Source organism: Rutilus rutilus (assembly GCF_951802725.1).
Source record: "Rutilus rutilus genome assembly, chromosome: 17".
In the NCBI taxonomy this organism is placed as follows: domain Eukaryota; kingdom Metazoa; phylum Chordata; class Actinopteri; order Cypriniformes; family Leuciscidae; genus Rutilus; species Rutilus rutilus.
Genome location: NC_140230.1, coordinates 29,339,212 through 29,363,625, shown reverse-complemented (window position 1 = coordinate 29,363,625; position 24,414 = coordinate 29,339,212). Strand labels below are relative to the sequence as shown.

The following is a 24,414-nucleotide window of genomic DNA, read 5'->3' as shown; positions in this document are numbered from 1 at the left end:
CTAACTAACTTTGCAACTACGTCAACTATCAAGTGTCTTCTTAATATCTGCTAAAACTTTATTTTGACAGAAATTCTACTGACTATAAGTAACTTTGCAAGTACACGTCAACTTCTAACCCTAACCCTAACCTAACAGTCCACTAATACTCTGTGATTTAGTTGATATGTATTTGCAAATTAATGAGAGTTTGTTGAAATGTGGTTGCAAAGTTAGTCAAATATCTAATGTGGACTATTGAAATAAAGTGTAACCTCTAAAATCTCTCCTGGATCACATTTATGGGTCATGTTTGTGATGCTAGCAGTGAATCTGTATGCTTCTGTTCTTCCCTCAGGATTTTTTCAGCAAGTCAGATCCGTTTTTAGAGATCTACAGGGTAAATGATGACACCACTCAGCAGCTAGTGCACAGAACAGAGGTAGGATAACAGTTTCTCTCGAAGATCTCCCTGTGATAGTGCTTCAGCGACGTTGAATTGTTTTTTCCCCTCTCTTCACAAAGACCATCATGAATAACCTCAACCCCATGTGGAAGACCTTCAAGACATCCCTTAACTCGCTCTGTAGTGGAGACCATGAAAGAATACTGAAGGTAAATTATGATTTATCAACACTTGCTGTAGGAGATGAATGTGTGGTCATGTGTATTTGACTGACACTAACAAATAAATATATGGATCCATTTTAATTTAGTTTTACATTTGCAATTCATGTTCCTGGCAGACGGCAGCTTGTAAGAAGCTTAGAAGTACATGTATTGTGTTTGTAATTTGATGTAGCTGCTCTGCTTTTTACCCATCAATAACTTTACTACACTTCAGTTGAAATGCACTTCAGCACTTTGGGAAAAGTTGTTTTAATTAATACATTTCAATGTTTCCGGTCTATTTTGATGTGGCTTCAGAAATATAGAATCTGTTTTTTTGTGTGTAAGTGAGACCTGTCTGAAGATCTGTCAGTATGCCTTCATGTATTTTGCTATATATATTTATATGTTATCCTCACAGTCTGATCCACCCAACAACTGCACATAATATATATATTTTTGCCTTAAAGGGTTAGTTCACCCAAAAATTTAAATTCTGTCAGTAATTACTCACCCTCAAGTTGTTCCAACCCCGTAAGACTTTCGTTCATCTTCGGAACACAAATTCATATATTTTTGATTAAATCTGAGAGCTGGCTCACTCCTTCATAGGCTTCTATGTTATTGAAACTTGCCGGCCCAGAAAGTTAGTAAAGACAACGTCAGAACGTAGGCTCACTATTACGTAGGCCAGCATCACACGCATCACACACATGACCAGCGTCGGCCAATAGTGAGCCTACGTTCTGACGTACAACCCAGAAGCGCTGCGCTGTTGGACTACGTGAACTCACTCAGAGGCCCGAATAAAATGAATAGTTGAATAAAGTCGTTATTTTAGGGGTTTTTTTGCACACAAAAAGTATTCTCGTCGCTTGATAAACATGGTTGAGCCACTGTAGTCACTTGGACTATTTAAAAAATTGTCTTTACTAACTTTCTGGGCCGGCAAGTTTCAATAACATAGAAGCCTATGGAGGAGTGAGCCAGCTCTCAGATTTCATCAAAAATATCTTAATTTGTGTTCCGAAGATGAACGAAAGTCTTACGGGGTTGGAACAACATGAGGGTGAGTAATTACTGACAGAATTTTCATTTTTGGGTGAACTGACCCTTTAAAAAGGAATTTATGGCATCAACATGACTAGATAAAATGTGAAATGAATCATGCACAAATACTTAAATAGATTGACAGCCCGTACTTTTTTGTTTGTTTTGGGGCATCGATATTTAGCATGTTTAAAGGGATAGTTCACCCAAAAAATTCTGTCATCATTTACTCACCCTTAAGTTGTTCCAAACCTGTATGAATTTATTTCTTCTGGAGAACACAGAAGATATTTTGACGAATATGGGTATCCAAACAGTTGACAGCCCCATTGACTTCCATTGTATGGAAAAAAAAATACTAAAGAAGTCACTGGGACCCATTAATTGTTTGGTTACCGACATTCTTTAAAATATCTTCTTTTGTGTTCAGCAGAAGAGAGAAATTCACACAGGTTTGGAACAACTTGATGGTGAGTAAATGATGACAATTTTCATTTTGGGGTAACTATCCCTTTAATGGAGATTTTATCATTATTTGGGGAGTGTAGAATTAAGCTATAGACCATTTGGGAGCAGACGTCACAGTTATGTCACTGCAGTTGCACGCGCATTGTGGTAGCAGAAAAACAGTGGTAACAAATGAAGGAAAATAGGCGATATCCACGGAATAAGAGAAAAGAAAATTCTTGTTGTGCCTTTTAAATGTCAGAATCGGAATACAAAAAAAGAGGGTCTTATTTTTACAGAATACTGTATATAACCGATAAAATAACTGATTTTCTATTAATATCACTATTTAAATTATGTTCTTAATCTAGAATTGACCGTTTTACTGGTAGACGATTTCTTGAGCAGAGCTAGACAAGCTTGGTGAGGTTGCATTTACGCGGACAGACGAGCATTGCGGATTATCATCCTACTTTGAAATTCATGTGTTGCTGGACCACCGTGTGTGTTGATCAGATATCTTGGGCAGGAACTCTCATCAGTCACATGGCTCAGGATTATGTGGCTTGGTGAGCATGTGTTTAAGCAATGATTCACCAGGATTTCCCATGTGTTTTTTACATTCCCTAATTTGCCTTCCTCTATCTGGTCTCTTGCCTTCTCTTGCTTCATTTATTCGTTCGATATTCATCAAAGACTGCCTGATTTAATTGGGAAAGGAATTACTCAGGGAAAGTTTGAGCTAAACAATGTGTTCAAGCACACTAATTTAATATTAAAAGTAAATTCCCGCAGGAATCTGAATTAAAGTAACTCCTGTTAAATGATTATTTAATTATTATATAAATTAATTATTTTTTATATGAATGATGCTGTAATTTGTCTACATTTTTACATTATAGAAATGTTATTATTCTTCTATGTATTTTATTCATAAATATACGTTTTTTTGTTTAAAAATGTCTCTTGAATTTTTAAGGTTCATGTTCTTAAAATTCAATAATTCACAAAACATTATTATCAGCACAAACCATGTTTATCCTCACTGCTCAAGTTGCAAAAATTCCTATATTATTCCTATAGTTGATTCATTGATTAATTTGTTAATAGTAAAAACATATGAACTGCTGGATGTTTAGATTAAGGGCCCTATCTTGCTAGCCTGGCTCCGCCCTCCTACGTACTTCCGCTCAATTTCAATTTCCTTCAGTACTACGTCTGGGACTGCTGTATATTCTTAGGTTTCCAGAAACAAATTTTTTGTAGGATCAATCAGCGAATAGAGGGAGTGGCTGAGAACGATGACGTTGATGTGATCACACACATGACTAGCGTCGGCCAATAGTGAGCCTACGTGTGACGTACAACACACAGACGCGCTGCTTTATCAAGACTCGAGGAACAGAGAGAAGGAAATGAATAGTGGAATAAAGTCGTTTTTTTTTTTTTTTTTTGCGCACAAAAAGTATTCTCGTCGCTTTATAAACTTTATAAAAGACAGACATCTTATTCTAAACATAATCCTCTGATCATTCGGACGACCACACGTTAGCGATTGGTTATGGCAGATCCTGAGTGACTCTGGGCAGATCCAATAGTTTTGAACTTTAACAGAGAACCCGCCTTCAAGGAAGTAAACGTTTCTCAATGGAGCGAGGCCAGACTCTCTGTACAAATGAAATGTACGAGAGTCTGGTAGAACCAGGCTACTATCTTGCACCCAGCGCAATTGACTTTGTACACCGACGCATGTATCATTCCTATTTTGCACCCGCGCACAGCGGACTTTTCCCTCCACAGACGCACGTCGGTAAATTAGGAAATGAACTTGCGCTCCCGGGGGTGGTTCAGCGCAAAGAGGAGGCGTGTTCCGACGCAAACGTTCCCTGGTGTTATTTTGCAGGTTTAGAAAACAATTCCGCCACAGACCAGGAAAAACCTAGTCTAAAGTCAGTGGCGCGTTGCGCATGTTATTCATATGCTATTTTAAGGGCGCATGCTTGGCCATAATCAATGTAGCGTGTGCACAACGCGCATACACTTTGCTTATCTCATCTACACACAGACACAGCAGTTCTCATTTTTAGAAAACCATACATTATTACAAGGAAAAATATTAACACACAAGGGAAATCATTGTTGTGTCCATGAAGATGTGAAAAAATAGGCATAAATCTAGCTTACACATTTACCCAAATTATTATACGCCTGTTTAACCGCAGCTAATTTGGGTGGGTTTCTCCATCCCCAATGTAACTTCTCTGTGTTTTACGGCCCTGACGAGAACGTCGGTCTCCTCGGATGTGAACCGCTCCTGGCGTGCGCCTGCCTGGCAAATCTGCCGTTATAATAGCAATCCGCCATGGAACAAGCGCGCCTGCTCTTAAAGGGAATGTGAGATATCGCTCTGATTGGTTTATTTCACGTTACGCCCAAACCACACCTATGAGTAATGAAGCTACTTCAGACCAACCCATTTTAGAGTAATTTATCCCGCCGGTATAATAGCAACAGCGCCCAAGACCCGCCCACAAAGTTACTTGCGTTTTGCGCTTGATACTTGCATTTCAGATCGTTAAAATAGGGCCCATAGACTTATTATATCTAAAAGTTCAAAAGTTGGTGTCTGTAAGATTTTATTTTAATTTTTTACTTTATGACTCTTTAGAAATCATTCTGATATGCTGATTTGGTGCTCAAGAAACATTTCTCATTGTTATGACAGTTGAAAACAGTTGTGCTGTTTAATATTTTTGTGGAAACCATGATCATTTTTATATATATATATATATATTTAAATATTTATAAATGTAAAAGTCTTCCCTGTCTCTTCTGATCTATTTAATGCATCCTTGTAGAATAATACTTTTACTCAAGGATGCATTAAATAGATCAAAACAAAACAAAATGGTATTGGTAGTGTACTTTAAAGTGCAGTGTTACACTGGGGTGTTGGAGTCTGTGTACTCAATGAACAACAAATGAGTCCGTTTAACAACAAGATGCTTTGGTCCCTCTATAAACATCTCTTAAGGGCACCTGTGTGCCTCTTTCTGCTCATATAGTGCATCAGCATATGACTGCGTGTGGCCTCCCTTCTGCCCACTTATGACTTAACAGAACACAGACCTTAATACAGCAAACGACTCCATCCTCCATGCCATCTGCAGAATCACACCACTCACAGCTGGAGCTCACTCCATTCACAGACCTGCCCTTTAGGAGTCCATTAGAGCGCTGCTGCCTCACCACTCAGAGCAACAACGCTCAGTGTGGGAAACATGTCTTCCTTTTAGAACCTACTGAACACTTAAGGAGTGCCGTGATCGAGCCATGTGTGGTTAACTCGTAATGGCTGTGATTGATTGAATCCCTCCGATATTCGACAGGACTTATTATGGCTCCAGTGAAGCGTATTTGTTGTGGGCTAATGAAATATTAAGCATTTTGATTTCATTTTTCTTGTTGTGTACACTGACATCTCACTCTCCTTCTAACAGAGGAACAGTTAAAATGATGAACCAGACTCTCTCATGAACATTAAACTCTCAGTCTTTCTACCGGGTGCTTAACATGGCTGTTGGTACATCAGTTGTTTGGTTCTTAATGTGGTTCAGAGATCCAGTAAATATAAAATGTCAGCAATCATGACACAAGTCTCCTTTTGAGGACAGCTGTAACTTGAATTGATGTCCATTGATGTCCATAAGCTTAACAAGCTTACTATAGCATACACTACCATTCAAGATTTTTAAGGGGCAGTGAGACCTTTATTCAGCAAGTATGCATTAAATTGACAGTAGAAGTCACAGTAAAGACATTTATGATTTCTATTTAAATTAAATGCTGTTCTTTTTAAATTTCCACTCAAAATATCTTAAATTTTACTTTATGAATTGCAGTTTCCACAAAAATATGAAGCAGCTCAACTGTTTTTGCCAATGAAAACTTTTCTTAATAAGAAAATTAATAATACATTTCTCTTGAACACCAAATCAGAATCACGTGACACTAACGACTGAATAAATCTGCTGAAAATCTGGGATACTTGGTAATTATTTAATTTAGTAAAACAGAAAACAGTTATTTTAAATTGTAATAACATATTTTGACTGAAAATGATTTCTCTGCATGCAAATATGACTAATATTTCTTAGTTTAAAGAATTTTGCATTTATTTCAAAACTTAAAGTTATTATTCATTTTTTAGAACTATAAATCGTATAGTTATTTATAAATATAATGTGAATATCACACCTGAAATGTTTTACCATTAGTTGTGTCCTCTCATACCTTTCTGCTTAATTTTACAGTTTAGTTTTTGTCCCCTAAATGTTGTGCAAATTACAGTATTATGAAGTATACTCTTTGATGTTTGTATTTTGAAATTCAGACAAATACAGCATGTTATAACATCAAAATTCATTCTCAAAGTCGGCTTCAATGGTTTAGGAATGAAGTTATTTTTTGATAATTTTGGAATGTATTTATTCTTTACTTTAAAGCTGAAGTGTGTAATTTCACTGCCACTAATGACACCAAACAGAATTGCAAAAATATATATATTTTTGTTTCCAAACAAATATCAGAAACACTTTGTCTTCCATCGGTTGGACATACAGATAGTCCTGCCTCCGACTATCTTCATTAGTTGTTGCTGTGTCAAGCTGGCTTAGTTATAGTAGTCTTGGCATATGTTGGGATAAAAATATCCGTTAAAGGGGCTATATATAAAAATGTTCATGCAATAATCGCTTTTTTTATTGCCAACGTGTGAACAGCTTGTAATGAAACTTAAAAAACGAGACCTTCCTTGACTTCCTAACTTGTCTATGAAAGCCTGTAGACTGATTTTTATGTGAAAAAGAATTTAGCTGTAAATATATTGGGGCATTGCATCACTTTCAGTCTCTTGTACGTTACGCGTGCACAAGTCCGAGCACGAGCAGTAAGTTGCTTGCTGTAGTTCTCTTAACCGGTGTCGCCAATATAACAAGGGTTTCTGAATTCTACATACAGCTCCTTTCCGTCTTGCATCATAAAAGTATGATAATGTGGTAACCAAATTGCTCAAGATAAGACGTGTGAGATATAAGTGTGAAGAAGCAACCACACTATGTACTGGTTTCATCTTTTACAGCAACATTATACAAGTCAGCCCCTTGTTGTCCTAGAAATTGCAGGAAACCATCAAACTTTAATTAATTTGTCATGTCACTTTATGTTTAATGCATGGATGCATGGGGCACAGTGATGGTGAGTCTGCTCCAGTTCTGTATGCTGTGTGTTCGGGTTCCAGACATTTCTGGTGTTCAGCGCTCTCTGTGGACTGTATGTAGGCAACTACAGAGTGGGTTCAACAAGGATATGGTGTCCCCATCCCTCAGAATATCTTTTATGTATGCTCCAGAGGAATGCTGAAAAAAAATAATGGTATCCAAACTAGACATCTATAGAGAAAACAAATATGTGTATCTATGTGAGGGGGATGGGGAGTGTGAAGAGAAAAGAAATATAATATGATGAAAAAATTCCATGGAAAAAAGCAGAAGTGTAAGAGAGGTTGAATCACGCAATAACAACTGGACCAACACATACCATATAGGTTTTAGTGATATTTTAACGTATTTAATTTAATATCTAATGAAATCGATTTCAAGGTTTAAGATTGTGATATGGGGCTTTAGATGCCTTATTAATATCTGTTGTTTGCCTTTGATCATTTTTTGCTTGTTGTGTTCTTCCCTTGACATCCAGTGTACAGTTTGGGACTGGGACTCGAACGGAAAGCACGATTTCATTGGGGAGTTTCAAGCTACGTTCAAAGAGATGAGATTGGCGATGGATGGAAAACAGGTAACGGTTTTAAACTTGTTATAAAAAATACTGCAATTTATTTGAGCACTTTCAAGTCACAAGCCAAGCAGCTTTTTAAATCCAATTGGCTTTATTTGAAACAGCTCTTTGAGATATAGCAAGTTAAGCTAATGATGAGAAGGAACTAGTTTGGTTCAAAGAGTAATCAGCAAAAGTGAAAGATGAAAGAGAAATGAGGTTACATGAGGAGATCTTCATGTGGGTCACAGTCAGTTTAGTTTCTTCTACATTCTGTAGAGAATTACCTCAAGTGTCCCTGACCTAAACTGCTAAGATGGATGGATGGATAGATCATTTTACAGTGATAGATGTAAAAGATAGATGGATGGATGGATGGATAGATAATTTTACAGTGACAGATGTAAAAGATAGATAGATAGATAGATAGATAGATAGATAGATAGATAGATAGATAGATAGATAGATAGATAGATAGATAGATAGATAGATAGATAGATGGATGGATGGATGGACGGACGGACAGACAGACAGACAGACAGACAGACAGACAGACAGACACACATACAGACTTTGAAACCAAATCCCTCTAAGAAGGACCTGACATACACATTCCAAAAACATAATTAAACTCAAAATGACTGGCTTTGAAACAAACAATGTGCTCTAATGGAATTTTCAGTGGAATAATTGCATAATTAGAATCATTTTAAACCTTAATGACAAATGATGGAATGACTTTGAAACGTTTTTCTGTAAGTCTGTTGCAAAACACCATGTTGCTTTACACTTTAAATGTCATGTGAACACACAAAAAACATCACATCAGAGTTCATATCCCTGTACCTTTTAGATCTCTAAGTGTCCATTAAGTCATTCCGCATTTCAAGACCACAATGCTGTGTAGAAAGTGGAAGCAAACTGGATAATTGGCATTTGTAAGGTTGAAAATTCACACAAAAAGAAGCACATCCTCCTTTATAATCAATAATAAGGATGTTGTTCTGTGAGTTTTTTTTTAGTACATCCCCATTAAACACTAAAAATGGCTCCATGATTAACCATTACTGCTAAAGACTTGATTAAGACCGCATCTCTTTCTGATTTTGAAAACAATAAGCCATTGTCTTTTAAGCTGTCAGTTAATTGTAACTCCGCTAAAATGCACAGCTACAGCTGGATGACACCTCGTTCACTTGTGAAGTCCCAGCGCTCTGGGCTGGTATCTCAATACCGCAGGCATCAGTACCACACTCTGCTAATTATTTTAGAACATTGCTTCCAGGCTTGACATCATTCCTCATTATTATAACTAAAATTGTTGTTTTCTGAGTCTATTGTCTATGAAGCTCTTGTTTTGCTGCTCCAATGGGAAGCGATTATGCACCATCTCACACATTCTAATGAAGCTATTTCATTGTCCAGGTTGTCTCGATCAAGCACTCCAACCCGTACTGATGGAAAGCTAATGGTTTGTTTTTTTTACTTGTTTTTTTTTTAAACAATGACAGGTCCAGTGGGAATGCATAAACCCCAAATATAAAGTCAAGAAGAAGAATTACAAGAACTCTGGGATTGTCATTCTGAATCAGTGCAAGGTAATTTTTTTCATCATATAATGATGCTCTCTAGAGGACATCTGGCCCTTGTCTCCACGAAGGCCGTGTATTTCAAAAAGCGGCAGTGTCACACTGTTAGCAGAGGCGTTGATGGTTACAGTAGATGGAGGTGGGAACTTCACACAGCTAGAAGTCATTACATCCGGCTAAAATGTGAGATCCTGGCTCTGTAAATGGCCACTGAATTTGATCATGGTTGATGAAAATTAGAAGTGATGAGAAGAAGATAGCAGCATAAAAAAGTGCTTGCATTCACAATAGCCTGTTCTTTTGTCTCCACAGATAATTAAGATGCATTCCTTTCTGGACTACATCATGGGAGGTTGCCAAATACAGTTTACAGTAAGTCCAGGCAGATACCCCTCGTGTTTTCTTAGTCGATGGAGTTAATTTATCTGTGTTTATATCAATAAAACTTATCATCCATTATAATTTGTTTTCTCTGACATTGGCATAGCCTCCAGCTTTGTTTAATGAATTATGTTCTTATTAGTCAGAGCATTCGTGATTTATTATTCATTAATATGTACATACTAATGGGGAACAGGAAAAACAAAGTGTCATTCTAAATGTTCAATTTGTGCATAATTTATTAAACAATTATTGTCTCACCTGCTTATACAGCACTGTTATTTTCACATGATACTGTGTGCACTGCAGTGTTTCATTATTTTTTATTATCTGTCACTATGAGATCTTTCTGAATTGTTGTCATGTAAGGTCTTCTGAAAGGTTTTTATAATTAGTTTCAATTAAAGGCTTTCGGGTTGTTTAATGAATTTATATAACGTGCAATTTGTTGATATTTCTCTAGAAAGCAAAATGGCTTTTTTTTTTCTAAAATAGAACATTTTGTTACCAAGGAGAGAGATTTTACTTTCAGGGATATTGCTAATTAAATGTTGGTTCAGGCACTTTAGATGAATGCTATAAAATCCATTGGGGTTCACTGGCTGAAAAATAATGTAATCTTGGACTGTACTTCAACCTGTGAACTTACTAATTTGATTTTAAAAATTATAGTTGACAAAAGCACCAACCTTTATTTAATTAATTGCCTGAGTCATTGAATTATATGTTACATTACATTAATCTGTGATAAATGTAGTTAAATACAATGAATTGATGGGTTGGTGATGGAGACTATTTCAAGAAATAGGGAATAGGTATTACTTTCCCCCTGATTAGGAGTGTTATATGGTTCGCAATTTTTGTTTTATTGGTTGTCCTCCTGAAGATGTTTGAGAACCATTACTTTAGATGACGTGGGTGTCTATAAGAAACAGTCAGTCAAGTGTGCCCAAACTTTTGGCTTTTGGTGCATTTCTTTTGGTATATAGCCTATAATGAATATTGTGTTATGAAATATGTGTCATAACCAAGTATATTTTATTTACATAGTCCCAACTCATGCATTTTACAGCACTACAGCTCTTACAAGCTGTTTACTCTCTGTCAATGCTGTTAGGAGACAGTGCTCTGTGGAGATTTTCCACATGTGTTGTGTACTTTTTAAGTAATTAGCTTCAAAGCTCCACGTTGATTGGTGCTTGTCTTTTCAGGTAGCGATTGATTTCACAGCCTCAAATGGGGATCCGAAGAACAGTTGTTCGTTACACTACATCCACCCCTACCAGCCAAACGAGTATCTGAAAGCTTTAGTCGCAGTGGGGGAGATTTGCCAAGACTATGACAGGTGAGCAGGCTGAACAGCCAATCAAATCCCAACTTCTGCTCTCTAGGTTCTTGACTTTTTTCACACGACAGTTGTTTAGGTTCACACATATGCGAGCTCTCTTTCTCAGAGTGTGCAGGATTTTGAAAGTATAGTGAGTAAAGTAGAGCCCCAGCATTGGGGTTTTATTTTGTGTGTGATGAAGTGAATGTGTAGTCTGTCTAAAAGGAAAAAAAAGTGAAGTGAATGAATCAAAGGTTCAAGGTTTGGTTGGATAGCATGGTTCCAAAACCTTGTAGATGTAGATGCATCATTCTCCATTGACAGACATTCAAAAGTAGCCATGTATTCTGACCAAAGAATGTTTTTTTCCAAGAAATAAATAAATATTTCATAAGATAGTAGGTTTTTTATCAGTGTCAATTTTTTTTTGTGTGTGGAAAAACTGAAAGCCCTGAGGCAAAGAGGGCAGTATGCAGGTTGTATATTTACTTAAACATGATGTTATGGTGCCTTGGAAGCCAGTCTGAAACTAGTTTCCTTGGGAGGTACCTTCATACAAAACAAAGTCCAAGTCATTGACTGACTTGCTGGCTATAGTTTCAGACACAGCAATGTTACGACAATGTGATTCCCTAACCTTCAGATATTAAACAGGAAATCAGTTATAGTGACGTAACCAAGACAGAACACAATACATATATTTATGCTTTTCATTTCAAACAATACATTTTTATTTTGATCCCAATTTACTTACCTTTACCTGCCTTTTGCAGGAGAAACAGTGGAATGTGTAATTCACAGAATAGGCATGTTTTAATTAAAGATTGTTTTTTAGACCTGTGACTTTTTGAATTTCAACAGTTGATTCTTTTGAAACCCTGAAGCAGTCTTTGTATAACATTCTAAATCCCAGCATTTTTACCACTGTAACTGAGCTGTTATTGTAGCTCTCTGAAAGGTCATTCAAAAACTAATGTCGATGTCAAGCTATGGCCTCACTCCAGAACAAGATGGATACACATCCATCAGGCCATTTGGTTGGGATGAAATCTGAAATCACAGCGCATGCTGATTTGTCAGGCACTAACGATAACAATTATGCAAATCTGTGTCTATTACAAATGAGCAATGATCAGAGGCCATTGAGAAAGGAAAGCATGATAGGAAATTTGGTATTTAATCCCCAAGATCCTCAATTCTTGCTAGCTCTAATCTCCTGTCCGCTTTCACTTCCGTGCAGTGACAAAATGTTCCCGGCGTTTGGCTTTGGTGCTCGAATACCTCCGGACTTCAAGGTAACTTCTTTAGCATTTATAGCGTTTTTTTTATTTTGTATTAACGGGATGAAGATTGAGCGATACTTCTAACTAGGCTACTGCAGGAGTAATGTATGAACTGATATCAGCAGGTTAATTTCTCTGTGACATAATGTGTCTTTGTGCTGGGCTGAGAGTGTTTTATATTCATCTTAAGCTTCAAGCGTTTTTGATTAGATAGATTGAATATCTGGATGTGCAGCCCTCACTCCAGACTTATTGTTAAAATCTCTTTAAAGTATTCAAAATTGATATAGAAAATCTTGTGTTTGTTTACAACATGAAGCAAGGGGTATTGAATCCCCCTGCAGGGGTTATTGACCGGCGATATTGACCAGCTAAATGTACATTATCCTGCTTAGCCTATTTCAAGACTACTGACTTCACATAAATAAATAAATAAATCTATATTAAATATTCATTTAAGTTTGATTTATTTATTATGTGAGAAGATAGAGACAGCAAAATGATAGCTAAGATATGACACTAGCACAGCTATGTAAGAAATCAGATGCTTGGGATAATTTAGCAGTCAGTACATAAAAATGTTTGACTGCTAAATTCAGCAGTTGACCAATCAGAATCAAGTAAGGCTTGTCCCGTAGATGGTTTGCTCGCGCTCTGTTTCCTCTCTGGAGAAGCGTTCAGTCTTTCCGCTTGCAAATTCTGTCATGTAAATAGCAATCCACCATGGCGCGAGCGCAACTGGCTTTTAAAGGGAATGGGAGATGAGACTCCCAAAACACACACATTACTCATTAAGAGAATAGGGACAACTCTTTTAGACCATGAAAATAGGGCCCTTGATTCTCCGAGCAACACAAAATACGAGCTACTAAACCGGTTTATTCAGTGAACAGGTTGAACCAGTTCACCAAATCAGACTGAATCATTTGAATCAGTTTGACTTGATCAGTGAACTGGTCTCTCAAATGTGTCCAATTTTCAGACTCAAAAGTGAGTAATATGTTCCTAAAACCATAATGTCTGCTTTTGCTAACTCTTTTTTTGCAATTAACTGCTCTGGATCCGATTTCAAAAGTTCTGGAGTAAAAATCACAACTCAACCGATCACAGCAGTTCTTGAATCAACTTATTATTAAATTAATATAAAAATGAGTGTACACACGCCATGCAGGATGTCAGAATTACGTGATTACTTGAAAAATAACTGATGAACCATTTTTTTAACTGGTTCACTGAAACGAACTGTCCAAAAGAACCGTTCAGTTTGCGGTAATTGGATTTCCCCTCATGGTGTGTTTCATTTCTGAATAAATCAGCGTTTTGAAAGAATCAGTTGAGTGAATGATTCAGTGACTCACTCATAAAGACAGTCATTTTTAGTCATGTTTAGTTCCTAAATGAATGGGGGTTATGGGCAACAAACGTCCTTATTCTGTAAAACAGGTTGCATCGCTTCCGGTCTGGTCTTTTACATTTACATTTAATCATTTAGCAGACGCTTTTATCCAAAGCGACTTCCAAATGAGGAGAACAACAGAAGCAAGTGCTGTAACAAGTTACAAGTGTAACAAGACTTAATATTTAAGTCTCTTTTGTATGTGCTTCGTTAAATATAGAGCCGTTTTACTCAAGATACCTTCAAAGGAGCAAGCAAAGATGTGCATTGCCGAATATGCTGATTGATATCTACAAGTTTTTTTTATTTTTTTATTCTCCTTCTCACTAAAATTTTGATATTTAAATAGAATAAAACACCAACAGTAAAAAGAACTAGGTTTGCTGAATACCTTAAAAGTCCACAGATATCGCCATCAGTTAGTACTGCCGTTAACACTCTCCAACAAGTGTATGCAGATTGGTTTTCCTGTTTGTTAATGTGACATTCGGCATAAAGCCTGTGTTTTTGAATGAAGGAGGGATCTGACTCACTCATAAAACCGCGAATTGTCGCCACCTACTGGTGTGTCGATGTAACCTGCAGAAATAGTCACTGAAAAATGGCAGTGAAAAGTCCCTTTGCTGATGGATCGTATATAGCACTCTTGGAACGTCGCTCAGCCGATCAAATTAAAGGAATTAACAACTGTGTGGTATGAATTATTCTTGAAAAGTACATTATAGATGTCACAAATAAGAATTTTGTTTCTTTTCTTTTTTAATTCACAGGTGTCGCACGACTTTGCAGTAAACTTCAACGAAGACAACCCGGAATGTGCAGGTATGATAGAGCATTCATTCCAATATTAGACCGTATATCTTAATTTATTTCGTCAATACAGATCCATTAACTTCCCAATGTGACCTTTGCCAACTGGGACCGAACAACTCAAAGCCTCAACATAACATTGGCAAAGTCAAACAGCCCTTCAGTATAGTGTTGTCACCCCACACAAAGGAGATCAATATATACAAAGCTGACTTACAGAGCTAAGCTATTGACAAAAGTGGACACATTAATGTTTAATGCTGCTATAAAATATACGGCCTGAGGGGAATGTCTGAAGGAGGGAGACCTGGATGATGTCATCATCACACCCTCCCCTTCCCCAATAATTAGTCTCTCTGGGCCTTGACAGCAGGCAAGAATGACTGTCAGCACAAAATGTTTTAAGGCCTGGTGAAATTATTGTAGCTGGTTGCATTAGATCAGAACTTCTTGTACAGAGTTTTAGGACGTGGTTTAATATTGTAGGATACGTTTACATATTTACTCTTGGTATGCTTGCATCATCACAACCTGTTTAAAGTTTGAAACTTGTCTCCTAAAACGGTGGTTGCTATCAGAAAGTAAAGATGAGAATATGATAACAGTGAGTGCTAGAAACACAGAAACAGATGGGACAGTAAAGTAATATAAATGATAATTCTGTTATTGTGAGAAAGCCCCTGCAGAGCGATCTCTGCATTCGCATGTAACCTAGCTCTCTTTGGGATGGTGTTACTGTGGAAGTCAGGTCAGAAGTTGCAAATTATTGGATTTTGTATTTAGTTTGCTTCCAGTTTGTTTGGTACTTGGCTTTTCCATCATCCCTGTCTTCGGCCACGAGCAGGATAAATTGATCATCGCTCCAGTGTATTGGTGTCATGTAATTTCCCTTGCTATTTCTGTACCACCTCTATCAGCGCAGACACACCAGGGTGGCGCCCAGAATGAGCACAGACCACTCAGCTTTTGATCAACCAGCCAGGTCTCTTCTAGGAATAGCAAATGGCTCTCAGCCACACCAGGACACATGCCAGCCAATCTCCCCCGAGCAGAGAGCGCACCTTTACGCCCTGGTATTGTCTGGAAAATCTGGCATGACAGTAATGCGGTTCCAACAAACCCGAACGAGACACACAAAGCCCTTGGATAGCGTGAATGACATTGGTGTGCAATTATAAAGAATTTTTACTTTCGAAATATTGACAACCTGTTGTTGACAAGCTGTGGCGAGGCGTCCAGAGAGCATGGCTGTTTGCTTTCTATGAAAGAGGCCACTTTTCAGACTCATCCAAAGTCACTCCTTTGGCAAGCTTTTAAAAAGTTTTGTTCATCTGTAGACAGTGGGGTGTAAACATCTTGCTACAGACAAAGGCTCAAGGTTTGACTGGTTAGCATGAAATGATGACTAAACCATTCTGCTGCCATTCTAATTTTCCCGGTTATAACCTTTCAAAAGTAGCCTTGAATTCTGGCACTGTACTTTTTGTAAGAGGCATACAAGTCACACATTCAAGTCACACAAGTTTAAATAATACAACTTTTCTATCATTTTTATTAGATTATTATTTTACTCTATCGTTCAAAAGTTTAGGGACGGTACAAAGTCCCTTATGCTCACCAAGGCTTCATTTATTTGATCAAAAATACAGTAAAAACAGTACTTTTGGGAAATATTATTATACTTTAAAATAGGTGTTTTCTATTTTAGTAGTTTCAATTATTCCAATGATGGTGAATTACTCCAGTCTTCAGTGTCACATGATCCTTCAGAAATCATTCTAATATGCTGATTTTGTGCTCAAGAAACATTTATTATTATTATTATTATTATGTTGTTTTAACTGCGTAATATTTTTGTGGAAACCATGCTACTTTTTTTTTCAGGATTCTTTAAAGAATAGAAAGTTCAAAAGAACAGCATTTATTGGAAAAATAAATCTTATTTTATTTTATTACATTATAAATGTCTTCACTGTCACTTTTGATCAATTTAATGCATCCTTGCTGAAATAAAGTATTAATTTCTTTTTAAAAATTTGGACCCCAAACTTTTAAACGGCAGTATATATTATTTGAATTTCTATTGCTTATTGTATTTATGCATGTATTTAACAAAAACATTTATCTTGTATAAAGCAAACCTTTATTTACTTTACATGTCTATATGCTTTTTCCATCTATAACACCTTAATATTAAATTATTTTCGTGCTGCCATGTTTCACACTTACATGCCTCTTTCAACCCGAGTATTATCTAGGATTCAGAGTTTTCCACTTGGTCGTTTATAAATATGACACAAGAATTCCCATGAGCAAGCATGTCGAACACTTCAGGGGGTCCCGCGCTAGCCAAGCAACTGATTGAGATGAATGAGAATTGTAATGGTTATTTCTTTTCCCCCTGGTAGACCTCCTCGACTGAAACACAGCAGAACTTTTACACATTCACACAAGCTACTGCCCTGAGGAGACTTTTGTTGGCCGATGCAATTACTGTAGACTGTAATTAGAAATGGGGTAAAAATAGGCAAAGAGCTCATTTAGCTGATGACTGACAGTGCAATGTGTGTGTGTGTGGTTTTCCCTGAGCGATTGTGGGACGGTTCACCTATCAATGAGTCCTATAGGTGGAATTCCCAATGCAATATCACATCGAACAACGTTTACGGCATTCTATTTCCGGAGGGTGGTGGAGTTTAATTCATTGTGCTAACAATACAGGCAGACACATATAGGCCACATGCACATCCCAAGGTGAGACATTCTCACAGCAGCGGTGTGAACTGGCCTAATGTCATGTCACTGACGATGCATGCAAATTTAAAAGGTGTTATGACGAAAGGACGTCAGCAGTAGCTTAATTCAAGCCTTTTAACGTCTTAAGCATGACATATCCTTTAAAGAGAGTGCAGTGTGTGTGTCATAGTTGAGTCTGTTAGGGTCCTGAGCATCTTTGATTTCTCTTTGCGGGGAAGCCACTGAAGCGATTACATCCATTGATCTCCGGATTGAAAGTCCTCTCATCTTAATTCTGCCGCTGCACAGCATGGCATGCTTTCACCTTTGAGCCCCTGTTTGAGCGTCTTCAAGCTCACAGGTGTTAATTAAATGAAACAGCTGGAGGCGTGGAGAGGAAAGACAGGCTGACCTTAAGATTCATGCTCATCGAGTCAGTAAACAGCATTACTGCTTCATTGCCGAGATTTAGCCTTCACTGACATTCGTTCCAGTCCTTTAAATACTCGTTTACATTGCCCATGCAGAATATTTTTGATTGATCAAATATCAGTTAGTATCATTGAAATACTGTTATATTTTGAATTAGTTTTTATTTTATATTTCAATTTTGTGTTTAATATGTCTGTCTGTATAGTTATTTATTTATTAGTTTTAGTTATTGTAGTACAAGTTAAACTAAATGAAAATGAGAAATGTTGAAAGTGCTGAAAATGTTGAAACTAGTTGAAAAACGTATGTATTATTTCAGGTATATGTTTATTTTATACTTGGCAACAAAGATGTTTTTTTTTTTTTATGGTTTTAGCTTTAGTTTCAGTTAGCTATAATAACCATGTCAAATATAAGAAAAATAAAAGTAAATCGTTTGTAGTATTTATCAGTGTTATTTTAGTATCATTGATATACTATTATATTTTTGCATTTTCATTAATTTGAGAATTTTTTTTGTGGATTTCTTTGAATATGTCAAGTTTTTACTTTGTTATTTTAATATTTCAACTTTAAATGAAAATGAGATGTAGTTTATAGTAGTAGTTTTTATTTTATTTTATTCCAGTTAATGTTTATTTTATTTAAAGTAAAGACAATATATGTTTTTAATGGTTTTGATGTTTTTTTTTTATTATTATTATTTTTTTTAGGTTAGTTTTAGTTAACAACAATAACCCTGGTATTTAGTTAGCTTCATTTTAATGTGTCCTTGTTACACTTTACATGTATTTACTATAGTAATAACTATAAATTAGGCATAATTACATACAACTAACCCTAAACCAAACCCTAATCCTAACCATAACCCTATAGTACAGTACATGTATTTAATTATTATTACTCAGTACTTAAATGTACAATTACACTGTAACACAGACACCTTCAAATAAAGTGTAACCGAAGTAACATCCAAAAAGCTCCAGACTTTCCTTCTTAAACGTTGCAGGTATCCAGGGTGTGGTAGAGGCCTACCAGAACTGCCTTCCTAAGATTCAGCTGTACGGTCCCACAAACATTGCCCCGATCATTCAGAAAGTGGCCAACTTTGCCTCTGAGGAAATGCACACCAAAGAGGCCATGGTGAGTGTGTTTCTATCCCAGCTCTTTTCATCTCTAAAGTTCCTCTTGTTCTGATTGTCCTTTCTTGCCTTGATGCAGCAATACTTCATCCTGCTCATCCTGACGGACGGTGTGATCACAGATATGGCGGACACTAGAGAGGCGATCGTCCACGCTTCTCACCTGCCCATGTCTGTCATAATCGTGGGAGTTGGAAGTGCAGATTTCACTGACATGGAGATGCTGGACGGGGATGACGGAATCCTTCGTTCGCCTAAAGGGGAACCAGTGTTGCGTGACATCGTACAGTTTGTGCCGTTCCGTAACTTCAAACATGTGAGTTTACATGGGGTTTATATCTAATCATTTAAATGACAGTAAAATAGCCATTTATTAAATAGACTGTGTTCCAGCTGTGCTAAAATATGTTTTGATATTGACATTTTCCACAATGAGGGTGCAAAATAGGCCCTAATAAATGCAATAAAGCAATAAACAATTAAAAGTATTAAATAAATAAATAAGAATGAATAAATACTTCTTTTTTTTCAATTTAGACTAAATTAAACTCAGTCAGTGTGAGCTAACAATGGTTGCAATGCAGTCAACTTATGTAAAAATGTACAATATGTTACTAAAATGTTACTTTATGTATAGGGTGTCACAATTGTAAGATTTTTTTTAACTGCAAAATGATGACATGATTTTAGTTGTTGGATACAGTCGAGAAGGTCAAGAATGCCGAAATTCCCATTTTAAGGGGCCGATGCAGACCTTTAAGGCATTTAAAACCAGCCAAATACCAGATAAATTTTTTTAGATACAGTAATAGTGTAACATCACAGCAAACTCATAAAAACGTGATTGTTGTACATCAAAATCTTTTTTTAGTAATGTGTACCTTATTTGTGGAAAGTAAGTTTACTGTTATTTTATTAATGAATACTTTAGCTTTTTTTTTTTTTTTATAAATTAAAATTGTATTTCTTTTAATACTTTAATACTTTTAATACAAATATTTAATACTTTAATATTTGTATAAAATTGTTTTAATTTTCGTACTTAACCTAAACTTTGTTTTATTTTTATAAATTTTTTATTGATTTTATTTCGGTTTTCATTTAAATTTTTCATTGAATATTTGTCATTTATTTCAGCTTTATTTCAATTAAAGAAAATAATTTTTCATAGTTTTAGCTTTAGTTAACAATAACAACACTGCATTTAGTATTATCGCCAAAAGGTCGAGCGTGATGTCCTCGAGAGCTGCTTGAATTTTAAGAGACACCCTCAACAGAGTCAAGGTTGAAATCACTGGAATAGCAAATGTTTATCACGTCTATTTACTAGTTAATGTTTCACAGCTAAAGAGATCTTTTCATGCCCCACGCCTGAGCTCCCTTTACTTGGAGTTGGAAGTTAAAATGATTATACATGCAGCAGAACTGTAGATCATGCCCTTTAATCAGTGCATTGCTATGCAGAGGTTTTCATCCAGCATCTTTACATGGTCTGAAGTACCTCTAAGGAGAATCTCTCCTGGTTAATTACTCCCTCCTTCCTCCTCGCTCTCCGTCTTATATTCCCACCCAGTCTCAGAGCAATCTAATAACCTTTAGCTTGATTGCTCCATTAATTACCACATCTACTGCCGGTCCCTGGTGGAAAACAAACCACAGAATGCAGAGAGTGGGTTAACTCTTGAGTGGGTTAACTAGCGCAAAACGAACCCCAACATTTTCACATGACATAGAGGGTTGTGTTTTTTTAATACAGAGCCGAAAGGTCTGAGGAACATTGTGGATTCTGCGATTTAGGGTTTTTTTCTGAAAATTCAATCGTGTTTGGGGTCAGTAAGACTTTTTTGAAAGTAATTCATACTTTTATTCATCAATAATTAAATATCAATAGTGACAGTAAAGACATTTGTAATGATACAAAATATGTACATTTAAAAAAAAACGCTGTTCTTTTAAAATTTCTATCAAAGAATCCTGAATTTTTTTTCCTGCCATTTCCACAAACTGTAAAACACTGATAGTACTGTAATAAGAAATGTTTCTTGAGCACCAATGTTTCTTGATTTCTGAAGGATCACGTGACACTGAAGACTGGAGTAATGATGCTGAAAATTCAGCTTTACCATCACAGGAATAAATTACATTTTAAAATATATTACAATAAAAAAAGAATAATAATGTAATAATAGGTTACACTATTCTGATGGTCCACTTGGGACACTAACTATAAGCAACTTTGCAACTACTTGTTAACTAACTATCATTAGGGAATTAGGGTTTGGGGACCATCAAAATAAATTGTTAGCCGCTTTCCGACCGGAGGAACCTTTTCACAGTTCCTAGAACTATTGGCTAAAGTACCCGGATGTCGGCGTGTTCGCACCGCAGGAACTAGGAACGATTTTAGTTCTAAGAACTCCATTTGTAGGAACTAATTTGGGTCCTACTTCAGAGTAGGGTCTAAACCAGCACTATAGGAACTACCCGTGACGTTAGTATACGCTGATTGACCGAACGCACGCGGAACACCAGCACCCGCCATTTTTAAAACAGCTAGAATGTAAACACACAGATTATAGCCTATATATTTACTCCATAAACTAACTATACAAACATGGAAAACAGTGATAGATGGGTCTCTAAACCTTTATGCTGAAGAGAAAATCCAACGCAACTTTGAGGGGACCAAGCCAAACATGATTATGTTTATCTGCCCAGCTAGCAACACTGGACATCAACCACATAGGCTAATAACCTTTTTTTCATATACTGTCTACTTTCTATTACAGTTCTATCTAATAACATATTAAACTGTACTGTTAGACAGATTGCTAACTAATAAACACAGAGAATGCGAGCATTGTTTGCTCTGGCGTTCTCAGCGCCGCCAAAATAAAGGTCCGTCGCGCCGTCAAAATAAAAGTCACCGTGCCTGCGTCACTCCCTTACTCCTCCTACCAGTTCCTATGGCCACTTGGCCAGTGCGAACGCAAACAGCAAAACCGAGTTTAGGGGAGAGTAGTTCTTAGAACTGTTTAGAAGTGGACAGTTCCTAGAACTACTTAGTCGGAAAGCGGCTATTAACTCGTTCGGCCCCACAAACGGCTATCCATGTTTTCACTTATACGGTAGGGGCGCTATTACGCATCTTCTGAAAGAGTACAGAATCTCCTGATCAAAACACAGGCGAAAAAGAAGCAGAAACAAATGATAAATAACATGATCATCAAACATCAAACACCAGATCAAAACTGCTAAACGTTACTGAATGAAATATCGACCCAGGACGAGGTGGACTGTGAAGCTTTGGGAGTGATGATGGACTCCATCTATGTTTTGATCATCGTCCTGAAAGCAATCCAGACGTGGTCTTTGGAAAAAATGCGATTTTGTTCAAAATGTTGCTTTTTTTTAATGAAACTTACCCACATTCAAGTGTTGATAAAAATAATAATATATGAAGCTGCTATTTCTTTTAATTTATTGCATTTTCAGATATTCATACAACAAAATATTCTGGAAGCCATTAAATTATTTTGAAAATGGTCAAAAGATGACAGTCTACTAACACTCTAATGACTGGTATTTGACATGTAGTTGCCAAGTTATACTGAATGTCTAAAGTGGACCATCGAAATAAAGCGTTACCTAATAATATTTGACAGTGTTACCGTTTTACTGTAATTTTGATCAAATGCTCCGTCTTTCAAAAACATTTCGAATCCCACACTTTTGAGCGTTAGTGTCTATAATATCAATATTAAACTTACTACAACAGTCAACATACAGAACACAGAATGAATGAATCTACACATTTGACATGGCATGTCTCTAAATGTGACAGAGTGTTCATACAAGCCAAAGTGACAGTTTATTGGGATCCTCTCGGGAGAAGTGCCGAGGCTTGTTTTCTCTCCAGACATATACGGTATTGATGGCCCCTGATAAACAACACCATCTTCTCAGCCGTGTCTCCTCTCCTGTCCTCCATCTAATTGGCCAACAGGGGTTGGAGGGGTTTGTCACGTCTCCTTTGACGTGGGCATCCTCTGATTTCCTCTCAGCTCCTCGAGGCGTCTTTGAGTCACTTTTGCTGAAGGTTCAGGATGTTTTTCATCAGTGTGCATGTGGGCTTCAGCAAGTACAGTATCTTCACACATCATTAGTGCAGGACCAGATGGCGAAATGGAAAAATGGCCCTGCAATTGTTTGTTTCTGTTCTTCTTCTCAGGCCTCTCCTGCTGCTTTGGCAAAAAGTGTCTTAGCCGAAGTCCCAAACCAGGTGGTTGACTATTACAACAGCAAGGGGATCAAGCCCAAGTGCCCCAGCGAGTATGAGTCTTCCAGGACGTTTGGTCACTGAAGCGCCATTACAAAAACTAGCACGTTTCTGTGAATTTCCAACCTAATCTGTTCTACTTTGTTCTGTTTGCATGCGTAGCCTGTGAGGCTTGCATAGGTGTTGCAATGCTACCGTTCCTATTATGTACATGTGTACATGTACAGACTTACAACTATGAAGAAAGCACAAACTCAAAAAGACCTACTGAATTAAGCATGATGACTGGGATTACAGTAGTTGAAGAAATACATGGATCGTCTGTTGTTTTCTTTTATATAAAGGTTTATTGAGATTTTGCTAAATTTCGTAATGTTCTTACATTGTAAAGCATTTTGGATCTTAGAGAATGAACAGCTATTTGAATTAGAATATCTGTGGACATTCAGTCTCTCTCTCTCTCTCTCTCTCTCTCTCTCTCTCTCTCTCTCTCTCGTTCTTTTTTTGCAAATGCAGGGCCAGATGCATGATTGTATTTTGCATGTTAATAATAAACCAGCCTCGTTTTTCTATCGGTTCCTTTTGGGGCGAGTGATATGAGTTCATGTGAAGCTGCTCTTCTGACCTGTCCACAAATAAGACTTTAGAATGAAGTATTTTTTTGGTAGTTTTAAGTGATGATGTGACAAATTGTTTGAAAATAATGTTTGTGTTATGAATGATGTATTTTTGTGTGGATTTTGACCGATGTTGAAGCATCCAAACAAAAATAATGTTAATTGATGTTTTGATAAAGCATTAAAGAAATGTTCACCCAAAAATGTACATTTTGTAATCATTTACTGGCTGCACTTTAGATCTATCTATCTATCTATCTATCTATCTATCTATCTATCTATCTATCTATCTATCTATCTATCTATCTATCTATCTATCTATCGGACTGATGGACTACAACACATTGTTGAAAAACCACTTCTAAGTTGGCCTATATATATATATATAAATTTTTTTTTTTTTTTTTTTTACAAGTGATACACACTTTCTAATGAGATTTCCATGTATCTTTGCAGTAGGCAGTTCTTCAGTTTCAGGCTTCCCAGAGCTGACAACTATATT

At 36.7% G+C, this 24,414-nt stretch overlaps 1 protein-coding gene across 1 annotated transcript in view; it reads left to right on the top strand.

Annotated features, from left to right (window-relative positions):
- cpne4a (copine IVa) overlaps positions 1-24,111 on the top strand; it is a 61,695-nt gene extending 37,584 nt beyond the window's left edge. Inside the window, exons 6-16 of the mRNA XM_084386066.1 lie at positions 338-421; positions 505-594; positions 7,843-7,941; positions 9,432-9,518; positions 9,822-9,881; positions 11,102-11,235; positions 12,458-12,512; positions 14,667-14,718; positions 18,884-19,017; positions 19,096-19,332; positions 23,248-24,111. Of these exons, the coding sequence (XP_084242192.1) occupies positions 338-421; positions 505-594; positions 7,843-7,941; positions 9,432-9,518; positions 9,822-9,881; positions 11,102-11,235; positions 12,458-12,512; positions 14,667-14,718; positions 18,884-19,017; positions 19,096-19,332; positions 23,248-23,379 (1,164 nt within the window). The 3' untranslated portion in view covers positions 23,380-24,111. The remainder of the gene's footprint in view (positions 1-337; positions 422-504; positions 595-7,842; positions 7,942-9,431; positions 9,519-9,821; positions 9,882-11,101; positions 11,236-12,457; positions 12,513-14,666; positions 14,719-18,883; positions 19,018-19,095; positions 19,333-23,247) is intronic.
- The last annotated feature ends 303 nt before the right edge of the window (positions 24,112-24,414 follow it).